This window comes from Eurosta solidaginis, chromosome 5 (assembly GCF_040869045.1).
Source record: "Eurosta solidaginis isolate ZX-2024a chromosome 5, ASM4086904v1, whole genome shotgun sequence".
Taxonomy (NCBI): domain Eukaryota; kingdom Metazoa; phylum Arthropoda; class Insecta; order Diptera; family Tephritidae; genus Eurosta; species Eurosta solidaginis.
In genome coordinates this window covers 237,581,797-237,601,191 of record NC_090323.1, presented here as the reverse complement: position 1 = coordinate 237,601,191, position 19,395 = coordinate 237,581,797, and the positions used below count along the sequence as shown (strand labels likewise).

Genomic DNA, 19,395 nt, shown 5'->3' with positions numbered 1-19,395 from the left:
AAAAAGGAAAATAAGAAACAGAAGTGGACATTGAGACGAAGAGAAAGAGAAGTGTGAGAGAAAGGACTATGAGTAGAGGTTGTTGTTGTTGTATTAACAATAAAGACACACACCGAAGGCTTTGAGGAGTGTTATCGATGTTCATGGTCTTTTGCCGGATATAGATCCGGTACGTTCCGGTAACAAAGCACTATTAAGGTACTAGCCTGATCATCTCGGGAACGATTTATATGACCACAAACCTTCTAGGTCATTCCGCCCTCCCCACTCTCTACTTCCATGAGGAACTTTGGGTCGCCAGAGCCTCGCCTGTTAAATATATGTATGATACATTACTATTTGTAACAGGAGGTGAGGTTGACAATTAGGTTGAGGAAGTTTTGAAGCTATAAGGCTTTATATTGCGCTTATCAACCTCTTGAATCCCAGGAGTAGAGGTGGTAGTGGGAATTATTGGGTTGCTAGCGGGAGTCGAAGTTGAGGCGGGAGTGAGTGTGGGAATAGGAATGGGAGTGGTGATGGGGGCGGGAGTAGAAGTAGGTGTGGGAGTGCGGTGGTTGAAGTGGGGAGAGAGATAAATGTAATAAGGGATGGACAAGACCAAGAAAAAAATGTACGTTAAAGTAGAACAGAATGGGATAGAGATTTTTCCCTTTTCCATACAACTGCAGTTATCTTTTAAACATGGCCTTGTATCGAAAAAGAGATACCTCGTAATAAAGGTCCTTTTACATCCTTTCATTTGATATACAATTTATACAAAAAAATAAGTAATTAAGTCTATTAAACGCTGGTCCTTCATACATATTTTTCAAAAAGTAGTAGATTTTTCCCTTTTCCATACAACTAAATAAATAAATGTAAGGCGCGATAACCTCCGAAGAGATTTTAGGCCGAGCTTCTCTTCCAATTTGCGTCGTACTCCTTCTTAATTTTTCCTACAAATTGGCGGGATGGGACCTACTCGTTTTATGCCGACTCCGAACGGCATCTGCAAGGCAGATGAGTTTGCACTTAGAGCTTTCCATGGCAGAAATACACTCGGAGTGCTTGCCAAACACTGCCGAGGGGCGACCCCGCTTAGAAAAATTTTTTTCTAATTGAAAAATATTGTTTCTAAAATTTTGATGTTGCTTTGCCCTGGGCGTGAATCCAGGATCTTCGGTGCGGTATGCGGAGCATGCTACCATCAGACCACAGTGGCCGCCACTTCCATACAAGTGCAGAGAAGAAAAATGGGAGGAAGCGAAGCTCACTTTTGAAATGTAGGCCGTTTACTCTAGTGTGTATATAAATATTCATTGGCAAAATAAAATTATTATACAACCAAAAAGTTGCTACATAGTATTATTGCTCTAAAGAAATGTTTATACATATATACAAAATGCTGTGGCATACATTAAGACATACTTATTTGATTATAAATCGGAAATTTCTAAATTTTATGTTTCGTAGTGAGAATTGCTTCGCTGTCGTAAATGCTCGCTCCATTTTCATGCAAATCGAAGTTGTTAAAAAGCTCATCAAAATCATTGAATAGCTGTGTAAAAATAAAATTTAATAAACATTAACAATCAAATTCAATTACAAATCGTTAATTAATATCGCCATAAGCCAAAAAGAAGCGCTAAACTCACATGTGCTGCTGCAGCGCTTGTATTGGGCACATAATATTCAACTTTTCTGCCACCGGCACTACCGCTGTTGGTTTCGCTGTCTGGTCGAAATTCCGCTGAGTCAGTTGGCACAATTGGTTTATTGAAAATGTTGAAGTTTTGATATGATTGTGTCTTAAAGGTTTGGCTGTGTGGTCTATTTAAGTTGGGTGTTATATTCAGATATTGCGCTAAAAAAAAAAAAATGAGTAACTCAATATAAAGAGACAACAATACTTATTATTAGGACTTAAATATTTATTCTCTAGAATGATTGGCTGGTTCTGGATGAAATTTGGTACACAGATCCAAATATGCGGACAAGAAAAATGACGTTGGAGTAACACCAGCAGTTCAGCCAGAATAGGGAAACCCCTCCTACCCGGTGAACTGTGACAGCTTCCTACCATACGTGTGGGGGCGTCCCCGTTTATAGTGCAGAACGTCGTTTCTTCAATTTGATCCACTAACATCTCACCCCTACTGTCCACCCGCAAGTTTGAATGCCATAGATCGTGATGGGCATGGCAGCCGATGGTAACATTGGCATCCGACCACCTGCCTATACTTATTTCGCTCGAGCGTCCCGCCGACTTCATCGTCGCAGAAAAACGCACTTTCATTAACTTTAAAAAAGGAAAGTGGGACGAATACAAATCCTTTACAGACAACCGCTTTGCTGCCCTCCCTATCCCAACTGATGCCCGCCAATCATTGAATCCGCCTCGGCTCGTTTCATTCCCGCCGGTAGAATTCCCGAAATTCGGCCCCACTTCCCGGCAGAGGCCGCAAGTTTAGCGAGAGAACGTGGTAACTTATAAGACAGCTCGATCCCGGCGACCCCCAAATAAGGGATATAAACCAACGCATCAGATTACTTGTGGATGAACACAAGCGGGCGAAATGGGAGGAGCACCCAAGCGGTTGTAACCTCTCTGCCGATGTAGGTAAACTTTGGTCCACTGTAAAGTCCCTATCGGGGGACAAAGTTCCATCGCATTTGGCGACAAAGTGCTGTCGAATGCGAAAAAATGCGCGAGCGCTTTCTACCGAAAATACATAATGCATTCTATGGTCGACAAAAATGGACGGAGGGCCAACAGACACGCACGTAAACATAAGTTCAGCACGTCACCAATTACCATCACCGCCAAAGAGGCTGAGGGTGCCATCAGTCATGCTAAACCATCCAAAGCAGTGGGCCCAGACGGCATAGCCATGCCGATGCTTAAAATCCTAGGGAAAGAGGGTTTCAAATATTTAGCACATGTCTTCAGCCTGTCTCTTTCCACCTTTGTCATACCCGAAAAATGGAAAATGACCAAGGTGGTCCCGCTACTAAAGCCTGGGAAACCAGCTAACATAGAAGATTCATATCGCCCGATATCACTCCTATCGCCAGTAGCCAAGACGCTTGAAGCCATTTTGCTCCCCCACTTCAAAGCTAATTTGCAGCTAGCCTGCCATCAGCATTTCTTTAGAAAACTCCATAGCACCACCACCGCGCTAAGTGCCATTAGCGCCCAGATAAATTTTGGTTTAAATCAGAAGCCCCACCATAGAACAGTTCTCGTAGCGCTAGACAAATCAAAAGCTTTTGATACGGTCAACCATGGCACGTTACTGCAAGACTTGGATGGGTTTACCCTTCCCCCATGTCTTAAAAGGTGGACCGCAAATTATCTGGGGGTTCGGCAGGCATCGGTGCAATTCAGAAACGAAATATCAAAGCCAAGAAGAATTAAACAAGGGGTGCCTTAGGATGGTTTAATTTTTACATATCAAAACTACCTTCGCCACCAGAAGGAGTTACTATCGTTTCTTACGCCGATAACTGCACAATAATGGCCACAGGCCCGGGCCCAATGATTGATGAGCTTTGCAATAGAATAAACGGCTACCTCCCTGATCTCTTCAGTTTTTTCGCCTCGCGAAACCTGGCATTATCACCGACTAAATCAGCCGCGACCCTATTTACAACTTGGACGTCCCAAATGTTGACCATTTTGAACATCCACGTCGATGGCACAACGCTACCGACTGTCCTACACCCCAAAATATTGGGTGTGACGTTTGATTAGGATCTACATTTTGGTGAGCACGCAGACGCTATTGTTCCGAAAATCCAGAGCCGTAATAAAATCCTCAAATCCCTTGCTGGCAGTACTTGGGGAAAAGACCAAGAAACGCTCATTACCACATACAAAGCAATTGGCCAGCTGTTTGCGTGCTACGCGTCCCATAAATGGTCGCCAAGCCTAAAAACTACCCACCGGAAGAAGCTACAGGCCTGCCAAAATACTGCGCTCAGAACCGCCACGGGCTGTCTTCTTGCGTCCAGTGGCGGATCTAGGATTTGGTACTGGGAGGGGTTTAAATTTTTTCACTTTAAAATTTGTTTTTTGTTTTCCATGATGTGTTAAATAAATGTATACAGAATATAAAATGACATGACAAAACGAGTATTTTCAAAATTAAAAAAATTAAATAAATAAAAAAAAAAATGTATGGCGCGATAACCTCCGAAGAGATCTAAGGCCGAGCTTCTCTTCCAATTTGCGTCGTGCTCCTCTTGATTTTTTCCCTACAAATTGGCCGGACGGGACCTACATGTTTTATGCCGACTCCGAACGGCATCTGCAAGGCAGATGAGTTTTCACTGAGAGCTTTTCATGGCAGAAATACAATCGGAGCGCTTGCCAGACACTGCCGAGGGGCGACCCCGCTTAGAAAAATTTTCTTCTAATTGAAAAATCTTATTTCTAAAATTTTGATGTTGCTTTGCCCGGGAGTTGAACCCAGGGCATACGGTGTGATAGGCGGATCACGCTACCATCACACCACGGTGGCCGCCAAAAAAATAATAAAGTACAAGCAATATTTTCTGAAATGAAGTTCTTCTTTTATTCAGCACACTCGAGGTAATGATATAACAACCATATAAAAATAGTCATAAAAACATTTCTTTCAAACCCACTTATTGCTGGTTCAATCTTCTATCGACCAATCCAAAGATTCGAGTCGTCGGGGCTTCGATTTACAGAAAAGATCGGTTATTTCTTCAATATCCGTTTCTATTTCTTTGTGGACGTTCCCTAGTGCCAGACCAATCAGTCGATTTTCAGACATATTGACTCTCAAATAAGTCTTCAAGCGCTTTAGAACAGAAAAAGAACGCTCTGCGGTCGCTGATGTCACGGGGATAGTCGCAAATATTTGCAACAGTGTCGTCACGTTTGGAAATATGAAGAAAATGAACAAAAGTGTGCTGATTTAATGATTTTCAGGGCATCAGTAGCTGTTTGAGCACTCTTGAATGGATCACTTTTGCAATGGTTATGCCACAATAAAATCTCATTTTTCAGCACTGTCTCATTGTGACTGGTGAGATCTTCTTTATAAACTTTAGCAGCAAGTACAATTCAATCGTTACTCCTGCAAAGCACGCTGGAATCAGTCCCTCCAGAGGCAGTATTTTAAAAAAATCACCTTTGAACCTTGACGTCAATGAAGAAATTATGTAGTCCAGGAAAGGGTAGTAAATTGTAGCTCTTTAATTCGGGTTTAGCCCCTAGCCCTTTTTTGGCCCTCTTTAAAATGTTTGCCCTTTTTTGGCTCCAAATCTATTTGGGCAACTCGGATTGTGAAATTTGTAATGTGTGTATCAAATGACATCGACATTTTATTCCATTTTTTTCGTTATGATGATGTGGCAGCTTGGTAATCAGCTGATAATAAAGCATTAATCGATTATCAAGTGTCATCACACAATATTTTGCATAAAACGCACTAAAGAATTTTGTTATCAGATATTTAATAAAAAAGCAAGTACCAGCAACAGCAGAAAACTTCGAAAATGAAGAAAGCGATGAAAGTGATGAAAGTCGTTTCGATGACAAGACGAGCCATATGTGCCGGCGTTAAGTTTTTTGTAAAAAATGCGAGATACATTCGGTAAAAATATTCACAGTAGACAATTTTTGGCATACAAAATTTAAAACCATACCGTGTGTCCTCAGTATGCCGCTACGTGCAAAATGCACGTAACTCGCACGTATGATACCTCAACCTTGCACGTAATGACTTAGTTCGAACGGAGGAGTGGCGGCTATTTTATAAGAATGTGTAATGCCTGGCGTATGCTCACGACATTGACATCGTCGGTCTGAACACCCCTCTCCCTAAGTTCTGCTTACTCCAAACTGGAAAATGTGGAAGAGAGGATGGGTTAAATTGATGGTGAATGGGGGCAAAACGAAGTACCTGTTACCATCGTACTCGTGGCACTAGACTTATTAAAAGCTTTTGAAATAGACAAACAGAGCACGTTACCGCAAGACTTGGAAGGGCCTACCTTTCCTACTAGTCTCAAGAGGTGGCCGCAAATTATCTATGCAGTCGTCAGGTATCGGTCGAAGTCAGGAACGTAACATCAAAACCTGGAAGAATTAAGCAAGCGGTGCCACAGAGTGGTGTCCTATCCCCACCTTTGTTTAATTTTTACATATCAAAGCTCCCGTCTCCAACAGAAGGATTCCCCATTGTGTCCTACGCCGATGACTGTATGATATTGGGAACAGGTCTGGGCCCTTCCATTGAAGAGCTTTGCTATAAACCTGATAACTATATTCTTGGCCTTTCCAGTATTTTCACTTTGCCAAATTTGGGACCATTGTAACTAAAGTTCAGAGCCTTAACAAAATTCTCAAGTTCCTCGCTGGTAGGACTTGGGGCAAAGAAAAGCGCTCATAGCTACATAGAAAACAATTGACCATCCGCTTGTATGCTACGCATGTCCGATATGGTCGCTGAGCTTAAAAGAAACACACTGGAAGAAACTACAGGCCTATTAAAACACCGCACTCAGAACTGCCACGAGATGTCTTCTTACGTCTCTAGAGAATCATTAACAAAGTGAGACGCGAATACTCGCCATAAAGGAGAGAAATTAAATGCTGAACAAACAGGGACCGTATCGTGTCTTACGATCCCTGATCGCAATCTATTTTATTTATCACAAAAGCTCTGAAATCGTGAAATTTTTAAAAATATATTGAAAGACCCATATTTATCATTTGAGTGAAAGCGGTTTTTCATCCGTGATCGTTTAACACGTTACGGGCCCAGTTTCTGTTGAAAAATCAGAAACCTGGGCATCCAAACAGAACTCTGATTGAAGAAGTTCCGCGCATGTGTCATCTCCGTAAGCACTATAAAGAAATTCGCCGCATAAGAACTCAGCCGTTTGAACCTGGTGGGCATAAGCAGCCCCTTGGTCTAATCCATGATGAGGAGGCATAGTCCTATGCCGATAAATATCCGGTGAACCCCATTCTCAATGTCAAACTCGCAGTTGGGGAAAGCAATCTCCTCTGGGAGTAGTGCGTTACTCTGGGACAACTTCTATCCGGATACTGTTAAAAGCTAAACTCTTACTTAGCCAGAACCTACCCCGACGTACCCAATGTATGTACATATGTTCGGCATGTAATGTGCCCTCAATTGACTCTAACCATCTTTTCAATTGCTATGCGGAACCAACGCCTCTAACAACCGTATCTCCAGTCCTGTTGAAACTGCAAGTTTCCTTGTGTTCCCGAATATTGATGACAGTTTGTGAGTGACCGCGCCTATTGGACGGGGCGAAGCACTGGTATAACAGCAACAACGTCACTGGTGATCACCATAATTTCGAAATAGTAAAGGACGTAGATTGTTTGGGAACAAACCTTAACACAAATGGGAATGTCAGCATAGAAATCCAGTCAACAAATGATAGTTTGGACTGAGTAGGCAATTGAAAAGTAAAGTCCTCTCTCGACAAACGAGGATCATGCTCTACAAGTTACTTATCGTTTTGGTACTGCAGAATCATGTATAATGACCATGACAACATCAGATGAGGCAGCACTGGGAGTATTTGAGAGAAAAGTTATTCGAAAGACTTACGGGTATCTTACGCTTTAGCGACGCAAATACCGAGATTTATTGACGAAGGCATCAACATAGTCCAATGAATTAAAACGCAGTGGCTACGCTGGCTAGGCCGAGTTAGCGAATGACCTAGAATTTATTCTAGCTGTGAAGACCATATGGAAAACAATTTTAATTTTCTTGGTGCTACCAATTGACGCAAAATAGCCGGACGACTGGCGCGATTTGTTGGAAGGCCAAAGCCAGAGTTAAGAAGTAGTATAAAAATGTTGCAGAGTTAATTTCAGGTCCATTTCAGGGTAACTTACGAGACCATTTTGGGATGACCTTTGTAAATTTTTCATGATTATTTTCCTCTTAATTTCTGGACTATTCGGAATCCATCTCAAACATCTGTACATGAGTTTATGACTACACTAAGGAAGTTTATCGCGGCATCATCCACAACTACTGATACTTACTTACTTGATTGGCACTTAGCCGTTCAAATGTTTATGGCCGTCCAACAAGGCGCGCCATTCGCTTCTTTGTTGGGTTAACTAGCGACAATTAGTCACACCAAGGGAATATAAATCGTCCCCACTCGGTATTTCCAATAGAGTGGGGGTCGCCCTCTTCCTCACATTTCATAGGCAGGTTCCGATAAAATCACTTTCTTAGCCGGAGAATCATCTTTCATTTGCATAACATAGCCTAGCCAGAGTAGCCGCTGTGTTTCAATTGCCTGGACTTTGTTGATGTCTCATAAAGCTCCTGCAACTCGTGATTAATTCTTCTTCGGTAATCGCTGTAAGTAACTCGTAGAGGTCCGGTGGTTACCAAATAAACGAAGTATTTTACTATTTCTAAATTATGGCAGAAACCAGTGGCGCGGTTGCCATGGCGCAAATGCGCTGACTTTTTGCTTGATGACTACGGTTACTACATTGAATACAAATTGATAGTCCTGTCCCATCAATAAATATTGATATGCTCTGCATGTCAAAAAGGTAATCAAATGTGGACAAATGCGTCATTATTAAAACAAAAATTCCGACATTTTTTCAGGAGTCGAAGCGGGGTGCGCATTCTGCTCGCCTATCTTATGAGCTCAGCGCTCTACGACTTGACAAAAAAACTTAAAAACCAAATAGATATTGCGTGAAATGCATCGGTATCAATAGCGAAATTGATACAGCAACTCAATGTTATATACCTACAATTAAATAAAACTTACTTTTCTTCTTTGGTTGAAATCTGACTTGATTCAATTGTGAGTTGGGCAATTGTAGCGGGCGATATTTTGGATAAGCAGTCTTCGACGCCGGGGAAATATCTTTCAGCCGTCCATGTATTTGTGGATAAAGGTAAGTGGTCTCAATTGACGGCGTGTTACGGTGGCGATATCGGCCTTCGACGGGTGTATAACGACCATCCGAACTGAGCGCTATGCGGAATACCAAACGTGGACTTTTGTCATAGTATTGATATACCTTGAAAAAAAAAAAAAAACGTAAAAAGATACATATCACAGTGGTTACAAAATTCGACTTTTAAGTTGAAATCTCATACTTGTGGGTTACGCTGTTCCGTTACAACTCCATCAGGCACTGCTATTCCTTCTTTTTGTAATCGATTCAAGAAAAGACGGTCAGATTCGAACGCAGTATCAGGAATTTTTCCACCAGCATGGGGCAATACTTGCTCACGGTAAATTTGTCGTTTCTGAGAAAAAAAAAATATAATTTTGATTTCGTTGATATCTTAGGCCCACTTGCAGAACGGAGAGACACCTTTTTAACTCAGAGTTAATTTAAAATATTTGTCAAAAATGTATGAGTTCAATCGCTCATATCAGATTAACTCTGAGTTGGAAAGTTAACTTTCCGTTCTGCAAGTGGGCCTTAATCCCAAACTATAGGGGAAATCTAGGTTATGTTGGGTTAGATTGGGTGGTAGCTGTTCAGTTACGGAACATCTTATTACGACACTTTAACGTTGTAGAATGAGTTCCGATCGAGATACTTATGCCTCGTTCTCGCAAAATATGGATTGTTAGAAGAAGATATAACATTTTTAACACTTCCTTTATATAGGTGGATCAAAACACAGCGGAAACTTTGTCTTTAAAAAATGTGCCCATAGTATTATCAGAACTTGTTTGATGGCCAAACAGAAAAACCCTAATTAGGTACCAGGACTTATGTTATTAAATAACTGCCGGCTCGTGGCAAACACTAACAGTTTTCTAGGACCGTATAGCTTTACATCCGCCTCCAGATCTGGCAACTCTGCCACCCCAAGCAGTTGGAGCTTTGACCTCGCAAGACCGCATTTCCTACATTTGCTGTTATTGACGAGGCATGATACGCCAGAGGGCAGTGCCCAGTTAGTATGCGCCTTAAGTATTCTCGCTTTAAAGATATGAACAGCTTTGAAAGTCTGATATCGTAGGATTTGCACATGATATTCGAAATTTTGCAATCCCAGCATCTTTACACGCCTTTGTTACATAATGGACAACATGCAATTTATTTCCCTTTTGACTTCTCCCAAGTGGATTGAGACGTCTAGAGACGATTAATCGGGTGCAGAACTCTCCGTTGCGATCTCATCGGCCATTTTGTTACCTTTACAGTGAACCCAGCATAGGCGTATGGTCTGGGCGGAGCGAAGTCTCTCCAATGCTTGTTTGCAGTGTGAAATTATTGCCTTAATGGCCGCCTGACTATCAATATATATACATATTAACTCATCTGCAGCTTAAGCACAGCCTCTACAGAATTCCTGCACCTTTCTTCACGGCAACAATTTCCGTCCGAACAACACTACAGTGATCGACTGGTCCTCAGCCGAACCGCCTTAGCAATCGTTTTCAGATTTTGTGGCTTCGCATGAACTCCCTTGCAAAGTGATTATTCTGCACAGCTTAGCATGGAGCCGATTCTAGTCAAAAATGTTGGAAGCCCTGGCAATGTTAAAGAGCAACACATTATTGGGCTTTCTCTATGTTCATGGCCACCCTATGCAATGTAGATTCTTCTCGAAAGGAAAAGCTCTGTTGTAGACCGTTGTCAGTGCTTTTGATAGGAAGTTGTTGCACTCCTCTAACTCATCTACTGTGAAAACTTCTTGAGGTTATCCCAATCTTCCTGCTACATATTTCTGGAATTTTTACCAGTCCGTTGTCCTGGGGTTTTTAAACCTTGTCAAGGACCCTACCCCTCTTAGCCACCTGTAGACTACTCGGTAATATATAACAAAAAACGGGTTAACCTCTATCGTAATTATCGACACGCTGTGATGTACATTAGCATCTGCTCCTATGACAAACCGACCTCTGCACCCTTCTTGATCCACCAGCCTTTGAACTCTTCCGGCCCACGTTAAGGGCCATGAACCAGGATGCTAGGATAAGGATTGGTTGTATTTCCACTCTAATGCACCCACCGTTAGGTCTTTAGTCCTGAAGTATGCACGATTATAGTTGACTGCAAATCTAACCCTGCTTCCTTCAGATAAAAACCATAGCTACTGTATCAGCGCCACGTCAAACGAACCCTCCTTAAGAGTCAGAAGGAGCTCGCCCGAGGCCACTTTACTGTTGGTTAATCTGGAGCGCCAATTGAGCTGTTTATCTCTCTCCAAATTCTCCTCCACGGCGCTCACACAATGAATTTTTTTTCGCTGATTTCAGGTTCTGGAAGTCCGTTTCTACATCCTCTGCTCGTAGAGTCTTATGGTTATTTGTAAGACTCGCAGCATCATTGAGATGATTGTACATTACCAACACCTCCACCACTGCGCCAATGCTCTCGTCTGTTTGTCCACTACCAACACCTTCACCTTCACGGTTATATCCTCGCCATTTGACGCTACTTTCAGGTTCTCAAGATCCCTTTCTACCCCCCTGCTTTTAGAATATTGTGGTTATTTTGACAACTCGCAGCACAATTGAGCTGTTTGTCCGTTCCAACAGCGCCTCCACTGCGCCTATGCCTTCGTCATTTACCGCTACTATAGGATTTTCGAGGTCCTTTTCTTTGGCGAAAGTGCATGACACACTAAAACCAGGCAGGTAAAGTCAGTAGCACAATAACAAAAATTTGACGTCCATCATAATTCCGTCATGAATTTTAAAGTTATATGGAGGGAAAATTTTCGGGACTATTGTGCGGAAAAAAGCCAAACTAGATGTATCTCCACAATGGAAACGGAGACATGAAGGAAGAGAGAAACTAGAGTAATTGGGAAGAAAAAGTAGATGAAGCTGGAGGAAGTAAAGACAACAGGAGAATGAGTGAGAGTAAAATTGAGACGGGAAGAGTATGAGGACAAGCGGGAATATTTACGAAGGAATGAAAAGGATAGGGAAATTGAAAGAGCTGATTAAGGTAAATTAGAAAATGCTGATGTGAGGGGAAATAAGAGAGGATGGAAAGGGTTGGACAAAAGAGAGGCAGGTGGATAGATAGAGAAAGGCAGAAAAATGATTGTCGGGTTCGATCATAGGGCTGGGAGTATTTCATGTTTGTCTAAATGTTTCCACGGCTAGCCGGAGCTGTTTAAAATAAAGTTCTGAGAAGCCACAGATTTCTTTTTTGTCATCAGATAAACCTATATGCTCCGAGTTTTTGAAGCATCGTCGCTATATACGTATTTTTACACCAGCTACCTATACTTCTCAACGAGCCTACCTCTTAACGCTTGGCTTACATTGATAAATGTTGGTTCTTGGGACCGCATAACCTCAATTCCGAGTTTTCGTATTAAAAAATACTCAGCCGCAACTTCGTGATATTTTTTCAGATCGTCAATCATCTCATTGGCACCGGCACTCTGAAGATCCAGCCAATCATTTTCTTTGACTTAAAGCTTTTCCATTTCGTCTCAGTAAAAGGAAATAACACCCTTCCGTAAAAGAAATACAGACCACAGGCGTTATTTTTCTGCACTTTACGTCATGTTTTAGAAAGGCAATAGTGAAGTACTTTTGTATGATACTGTAAAAATCAATGCTGCCGATAAGTTAAGAAGCAACACTTAAATTTATGAGAGCGAAAGTGTATTTATTTTGATGTGCGTGTGACCTTTGTTGTTACAGAGAATGTGATATTAATTGAAAAGGAATTCAAAGAATACTACAAGGTCAGTTCATATTAATGTCGCGGAAATGCGAAAAAGTCTTAATACCGAAGAGAATAAGAATAATACCCAGAAACTTCGGTGAAAGTCTAGAGCAGGGGTCGACTGCTAATATGCGTCCAAAAATAACGGAAGAGGTGTCAAAAGACGCGCTTTGACCTCGAAAACATCAATCCGAAGGCGGAAAAGAAAAAAAAATGTATCTCCATCCGGAGATATTTGCACTTCAAGCTGGCAACTCCAGAAATAATATGGTGCAACAAAATATAAAAATAAAATAAAATTTCAAAATGGGCGTGGATCCGCTCTTTTTCATTTAATTTGTCTAGAATACTTTTAGTACCATTAGTCGAACAAAAATTTACCAATCCTTGTGAAATTTGGTAAGGGAATAGCTTCTATGACGATATCTGTTTTCTGTGAAAATGGGCGAAATCGGTTGAAGCCACCCCCAGTTTTTATACACAGTCCGCCGTCTGTCCTTCCGCTCGGCCGTTAATACGATAACTTGAGCAAAAATCGATATGTCTTTACTAAACTTAGTTCACATACTTATCTGAACTCACTTTATCTTGGTATTAAAAATGGGCGAAATCCGACTATGACCACACCCCCTTTTTCGATATCGAAAATTTCGAAAAATTGAAAAAAATCCATAATTCTATACCAAATAAGCAAAAAGGGATGAAAAATGGTGATTGGATTTGGTTTGGATTGGTTTTTTGACGCAAAATATAACTTTAGAAAAAACTTTGTAAAATGGTTGTGACACCTACCATATTAAGTAGAAGAAAATGAAACATTTCTGCAGGACGAAATCAAAAGCCCTTGGAATCTTGGCAGGAATACTGTTCGTGGTATGACATATGTATATAAATAAATTAACGGTACCCGACAGAAGATGTTCTGGGTCACCCTGGTCCACATTTTGGTCGATATCTCGAAAACGCCTTCACATATACAACTAAGGGCATCTCCCTTTTAAAACCTTCATGGAATTGTGCGCTGAAAAATTTTGTGTACAAAGGGATTTCGAGCGGATTTAATTTTGGTCCCACCCCATTGATGGCCCAGCCAGGGTAATTTTTTTTTAAGCGCGGCCGAAGGCCGCCAACGCAGACAGGTGTTCTGCGCAAAAACACTATGGACCCGGGGTCATTTTTCGATTTTTCGTTAACATCTTTTGAACGTGTTAAAATTTTTCGAATTATTATTAAATGATGTCAAGACGCATCGTTTGACACCTCTTCCGATGTCTATGGACGCAGTCCCCCCTGTTCTAGACTTTTACTGAAACTTTTTTCGTTGTTCTTTTACTTAGTCGACGAGACGATTTTACGTGAAATATAAAATAAACAAGTAAAGGTGTCTAAGTTGGGGTGTAACCGAACATTATATACTCAGCGTGAGCTTCAATTGCACATTTCATTTCAGATAAATGACTTTTCTACATAACACGTGGCATCACCCGTTAAAAAAAATGTCCTCCTCTTCCAAAATCCATTTCCTCTTACAATAAAACTTGGTGAAATGAAGTGAAATATCATTGATTGAAAACTATTTTTTGCTAAGTTATAGCTTATTATTCTAATCTGCGACCCTTTTAAATTTGTTTTATATATAAGTTGCCGTGGTCTTCAACCGATCCCATCCATTTTTACTAGAAATATTTTCTGCTATAGGGAAAATTTGTGTATCTAATTTTTTTACAATCCGTTAATTTTTCTTGCAGTTATGGCTCCCGAAACATAGAAAATTGCTTAGAAAAAAAAGGGGCAGTGCCACGCCCATTTTTTAATATTTGAAGTTTTTCCTATTTATTGTTCTAAATCCACTGGGGAAAAGAAATACCATTGTTATAAAACTCTTGTTTGCAAACATATAACTTATTTTATTCGTCCACGACCCTTTTAAAAATCTTGAGTGTAAAAGGTGGCGTGGTCCTTAACCGATTTCGTTTATTTTTCTTCATAGCATTCCTTATAGTAAAGGCAACCTCTCTGCCGAATTTTGTTACGATAGGTTTAAAGATCTTTGATTTATGATTAATAATATTCGTAAAATTGATTTAATCACAAGTGGGCGGTGCCACGCCCATTTTAAAATTTTTATCAAGAGTCTCAATATCAGTCCACACGTCAAATTTCAACATTCTAGGTGTATTATTTACTAAATAATCAGGTTTTTTGTGTTTTCCAAAATGTTATATACATAAAAAGTGGGCGTGGTTATCATCCGATTTCGCTCATTTTCAATACCAAACTATTCTGGGTCCAGATAAGCTCGTGTACCAAATTTGGTGAAGATATGTACTCAAGTTATCGTGTTAACGGACAGACGGACGGACGGACATGGCTCAATCAAATTTTTTTTCGATACTGATGATTTTGATATATGGCAGTCTATATCTATCTCGATTCCTTTATACCTGTACAACCAACCGTTATCCAATCATAGTTAATACACTCTGTGTGTAAAGCACGCTGAGTATAAAAATAAGTAGGTACTCTGTGTGAGGATGCAAAGTTTCAAATTTTTTCTGATCTTTATGAAATAGCTATGACCATAAATCACTTATTTTAGCAATATATGACGTAATCGGAGGTATTTGATGAAATTTGAAGATTCTAGCCGTTAAAAAAGAGCAGAAATTACGAAAAGTTTCTTATCTGAACCATCGATTGTAGGGGAAATATACTACATATACCGCCGATGTCATCCATTTTTTCAGGCAACAATATATGTAATATACGAAAGCATATGGTGAAGTTTGAAGCTTCAATCTGTTAAATTGAGTAAGATATGACAAAAATCCTCTTTTCTGAAAAATTGTTTGTATAGCGGATATGTGTTACAGTGATCCGATCCAGCCGGTTCCAACAAATGTCTAATCGGACAGCCAAATACACCCGCTCACCAAATTTTATCAAGATATCGCAAAAATTGAGGGACTAGTTTGTATACAAACAGACAGACGGACATGGCTAAATCAACTCAGCTCTTCATCCTGATCATTTCGGTATACTTATTGGGGGTTTATCTATTTTCCTTTAAGGACTTGCAATTTTGAGATTCTTGACGAAGTTAATATACTGTAACGAATTTACTGCAATTCCCCTTATTTGCAATCTTCTGCTAACGCTCGTATCGCTAAACTGTTGAATAAATAACTTCAATATTGAATAATGGAAAAATGGCCTTTATTAAAGTACTTCACAATAACACTTATACTTTGCAACTAGCTTGCTTAGTAACCAAACTGACTGATAGCTTAAATGAAACTGATCTATTTCCCGACAGATAGCGTGCTTAACTGAAACTGCTTACTGCGCCTCTACCGTTGATGTTTTTATACTCTGTGATTTCCTCGTTGCATCTTCTAGGCGCTTCCAGAATTTACTTAGTTACTGCCATATAATTATAACTACAGATGCACAGCATTGTGAATGATGACTAAATGTGATATCTTATCTGTCAAATGCCTGACAGGATGTTCAATTTGGCTACTTTTTAGCGTTTTGACAGGGTGTTCAAATCAAAAATCAGGTGATCCAATCATTTTGGAATTTTGACGTCTATGCAGAAGATATCACACTTAGTTATCATTCACAATGGTGTATAGCTTCTCAGATGCGCGTGTATTTGTGAGCGACACTTCCACCATTACAATTGCATACTTTTGGGAGCATCTAAGATAAGATATCTGCATGTGTTTGTGCATCTCTTCTCCGCTGCGTGTACGTACATATGTGTAGACATATTGATTGAATTATTGATGTGCGTACAAATCACTGTTTATCATCGGCTTAGAGATGACAATACCCCTTAGTGTTGCTAATATTCGTAACAATACCATTTCATTTTCATGAAAGGTATAAAAAGGAAAATTTGATAATGAATGAAGGTCAAAGTGCCTTTCAAACCCCATGGAATTTTTTTTACATATTTCCGCAGGAAAACGGATGCCAATTGTACAACTTATGTAAGTACTTTGGAGAATCGTTGTTTATACCTATGCCAAATATTAGAAAGTATTGGTCAGTTGATATAGGCGTTGCAGTGATTAAAAATTCAATGTCACAAAAAGAATTTGAATTAATCATTAATCGTATGCGGTGCAAGAATGTTAAAACAAATGTCATTAGTTCTTAGTTTACCTATTAAAAAAAGCCTCCTTAACAAAAAAGTACGTTGTTTCGCCGTGAGGGTTAAAATTAAATTAATATTTTGGTAGATTAAACTTACTTTTGGATTCCGTTCTAAAGCAACCGTTATGGTTACAATTGATGACAAGAATAATCCAAATAAATATACTTGAGGTCTCCGCATTTTTATTTCTTACTGCTATTTCAATGAAATGTCAAATTTCTTTTAATTGACGATATTAGTTTTTACTTAATTTTTAATTTCACTTTGATTGATTTTTAACACTGCTTTGCTAATTGTAGTTGTTGCATCACCGAAGTTTGCAATCAAATAAAACGATTTTTAAAACATTTATTAAACTTTAGCCTAAAGCGATTTTGTTGTTTTAGGTATTGTTGTACAAAATAACTAAAGCACCATAAATTTTTTGCATATGCAGAAACACGCACACATACACACGTACTCATACATACGTATATGCTAATATCTCCAGCTGCAACCAAGATTAATGTTGAGCGTTTTAAACACTAAATCGCCGAAATTATTTGCATGCTAATTGTTTAAATGCAAAGACGATCATGAGCAAAAACAAAAAACACTGATGAAATTTATGGTTGGTGCGAAGAGGAAGATTACTTTTTTATGTCAATTAAATAATATTTGTTCATGTAAGCTTGGCGTTTGGTATGCAAAACCACAAATCTATAGAAGCAATTTTCGAAATTTCAATAATTTATGCAATTTTTTTTATTAAACTCACACAAGCCAAAATTTAAATTTATATATTAAAATAAAGAATGTATTTGTAAGATCCAAATTTTTTCAATACAAACTTTTGGCGCGCAATGTAATTCTTAGGTGACCCGCCATTGCGATTCTCGGTTGAAAATGATGTGCTCACGACGACGAAAACTGACGAAATAAATTGTCTGGAGCATAAACTTTAACAATTTGCTTCAAGCTTACAACTAAAGACGTGCCAAGTATTCATTTTCATCTGCAATCATTACCATCAATCGTTGTTGTGATGATGCCCTCAGACTGATGGTGTTGCAGATCACATGATGTTAAACTAGAGTACTGTGGGTCATTATTGAAAAGTGATATTGAAAACTGAATATGTACACGGTTCAAAATTTTGGTTTAAATCTTGAATTTTTGGTCTACATATATGACCCTACTGTTTTTGTTTTTAAATGCAGTTTTGTATTGAAACATTTTGATTTAAATTTAAGTCCAGACAATTTCCATTTTTCAAATATCTGGACTAAACCCAAATATATTAAAAATTGAGTTTATCCCCTCATAATTTATAATATAGGCCAAGAAAGTTAAAAACGCAGTACGGTTAAAACGTTTTGGTTTTAATTTTAAACTTTTCATCGAAAATTATATTTTCCAAGTGTCTGGACTAAAATTGGAACCATGAAATCTTAGAAATTGTTAAAACTTGATGTGACCTGGAATCATGAAACGACCCTATTGTGCGAAAATGCCGTTCTTCACTTTTTCAGTGATTCTTATAGGAAGCCAAATCGGGCCACAAATACGATTTTTTGAAATATTTCGATCCATGCGCCACCTATTGGAGTTGTTTTTCTTCTTATTATTGCATCGTCATCGGGTTCTGAACTATGTTCCAAGTTTCAAAACTTGTTTTCGCACAATAGGGTCGTTTCAAGATTCCAGGTCGCATATAGTGATTTTAAAAGTAGTATAAAAAAGCTTAAGACCAGCAGTAAACTTTGCTGGGTTTAGGAAATAAACTAAAATTTTTGACCGTGTATAATTTTTAGTGGCAATTCAATCAATCAATAGTTAATGCAGTTTCTAAGGCCCTACTTTTTGTTATTTTTGTAAATTGCAGTATCCTCTTGTTTCGCCTTTTTTAATTTCCATCTGCATGATGATTTGAAAATCTATTCAATTTTTATGCCATTGGCCTTGAAAGAGGTCCCAAAAAATATTAAAAAATGGTTCATAAGTAATACCTTCCAACTTAGGAAAAAAAACGGGCAGGGCTTAGACAGCGCATTGCTAGAGCTGCGAGGTAGATGATGGGAATAAGTCTCAATAGCGATAAAGCTTCAATTGCAAGGCAGCAGAAGCTCTCCTGTTACATCGCTAGAAGCTAACAAAGAAACTCCGCCTTATACAGAGAAGAAAAAGCCATATAATAGCCGAACTTCTGCTTATACCGGGAAAATAAACGATCTGGGACGGGGTGAACTGTCACTTCGTTCTTTCGACTGAATGGGATGGCACAATGCAGTGAAAACTATTAGTGGTAAGGATAACTCAACGTAGAATGGTCAAGGAGTAGTTCCGAGATTATTCCGACACGAAATTACAAATTCTGCACTACATCATCCAAATCAACAAATTGGCGGAGTGTGGGCGGTGGTTGTTTGTTTGTCAGGAAGGGAAGCCATAATAACACGTCGAAAGACTGAATGAGTCCATAGTGTTGCCAGAAGATTTTTTAATGACCAAATTCAAAAACCAGGACCTATGTTATTATATAACTTCATCGTCT

At 39.4% G+C, this 19,395-nt stretch overlaps 1 protein-coding gene across 1 annotated transcript; it reads right to left on the bottom strand.

The window, feature by feature from the left end:
* Positions 1-1,333: 1,333 nt before the first annotated feature.
* LOC137252885 (uncharacterized) lies at positions 1,334-17,747 on the bottom strand. Its single transcript, XM_067789010.1, has 5 exons — positions 16,959-17,747; positions 9,141-9,293; positions 8,806-9,061; positions 1,638-1,846; positions 1,334-1,540 (listed from the first exon to the last, which is right to left on the bottom strand). The coding sequence occupies exons 1-5, from the start codon at positions 17,040-17,042 to the stop codon at positions 1,436-1,438; spliced, it is 807 nt and encodes a 268-aa protein (XP_067645111.1). The 5' UTR covers positions 17,043-17,747; the 3' UTR covers positions 1,334-1,435.
* Between the last annotated feature and the right edge of the window lie 1,648 nt (positions 17,748-19,395).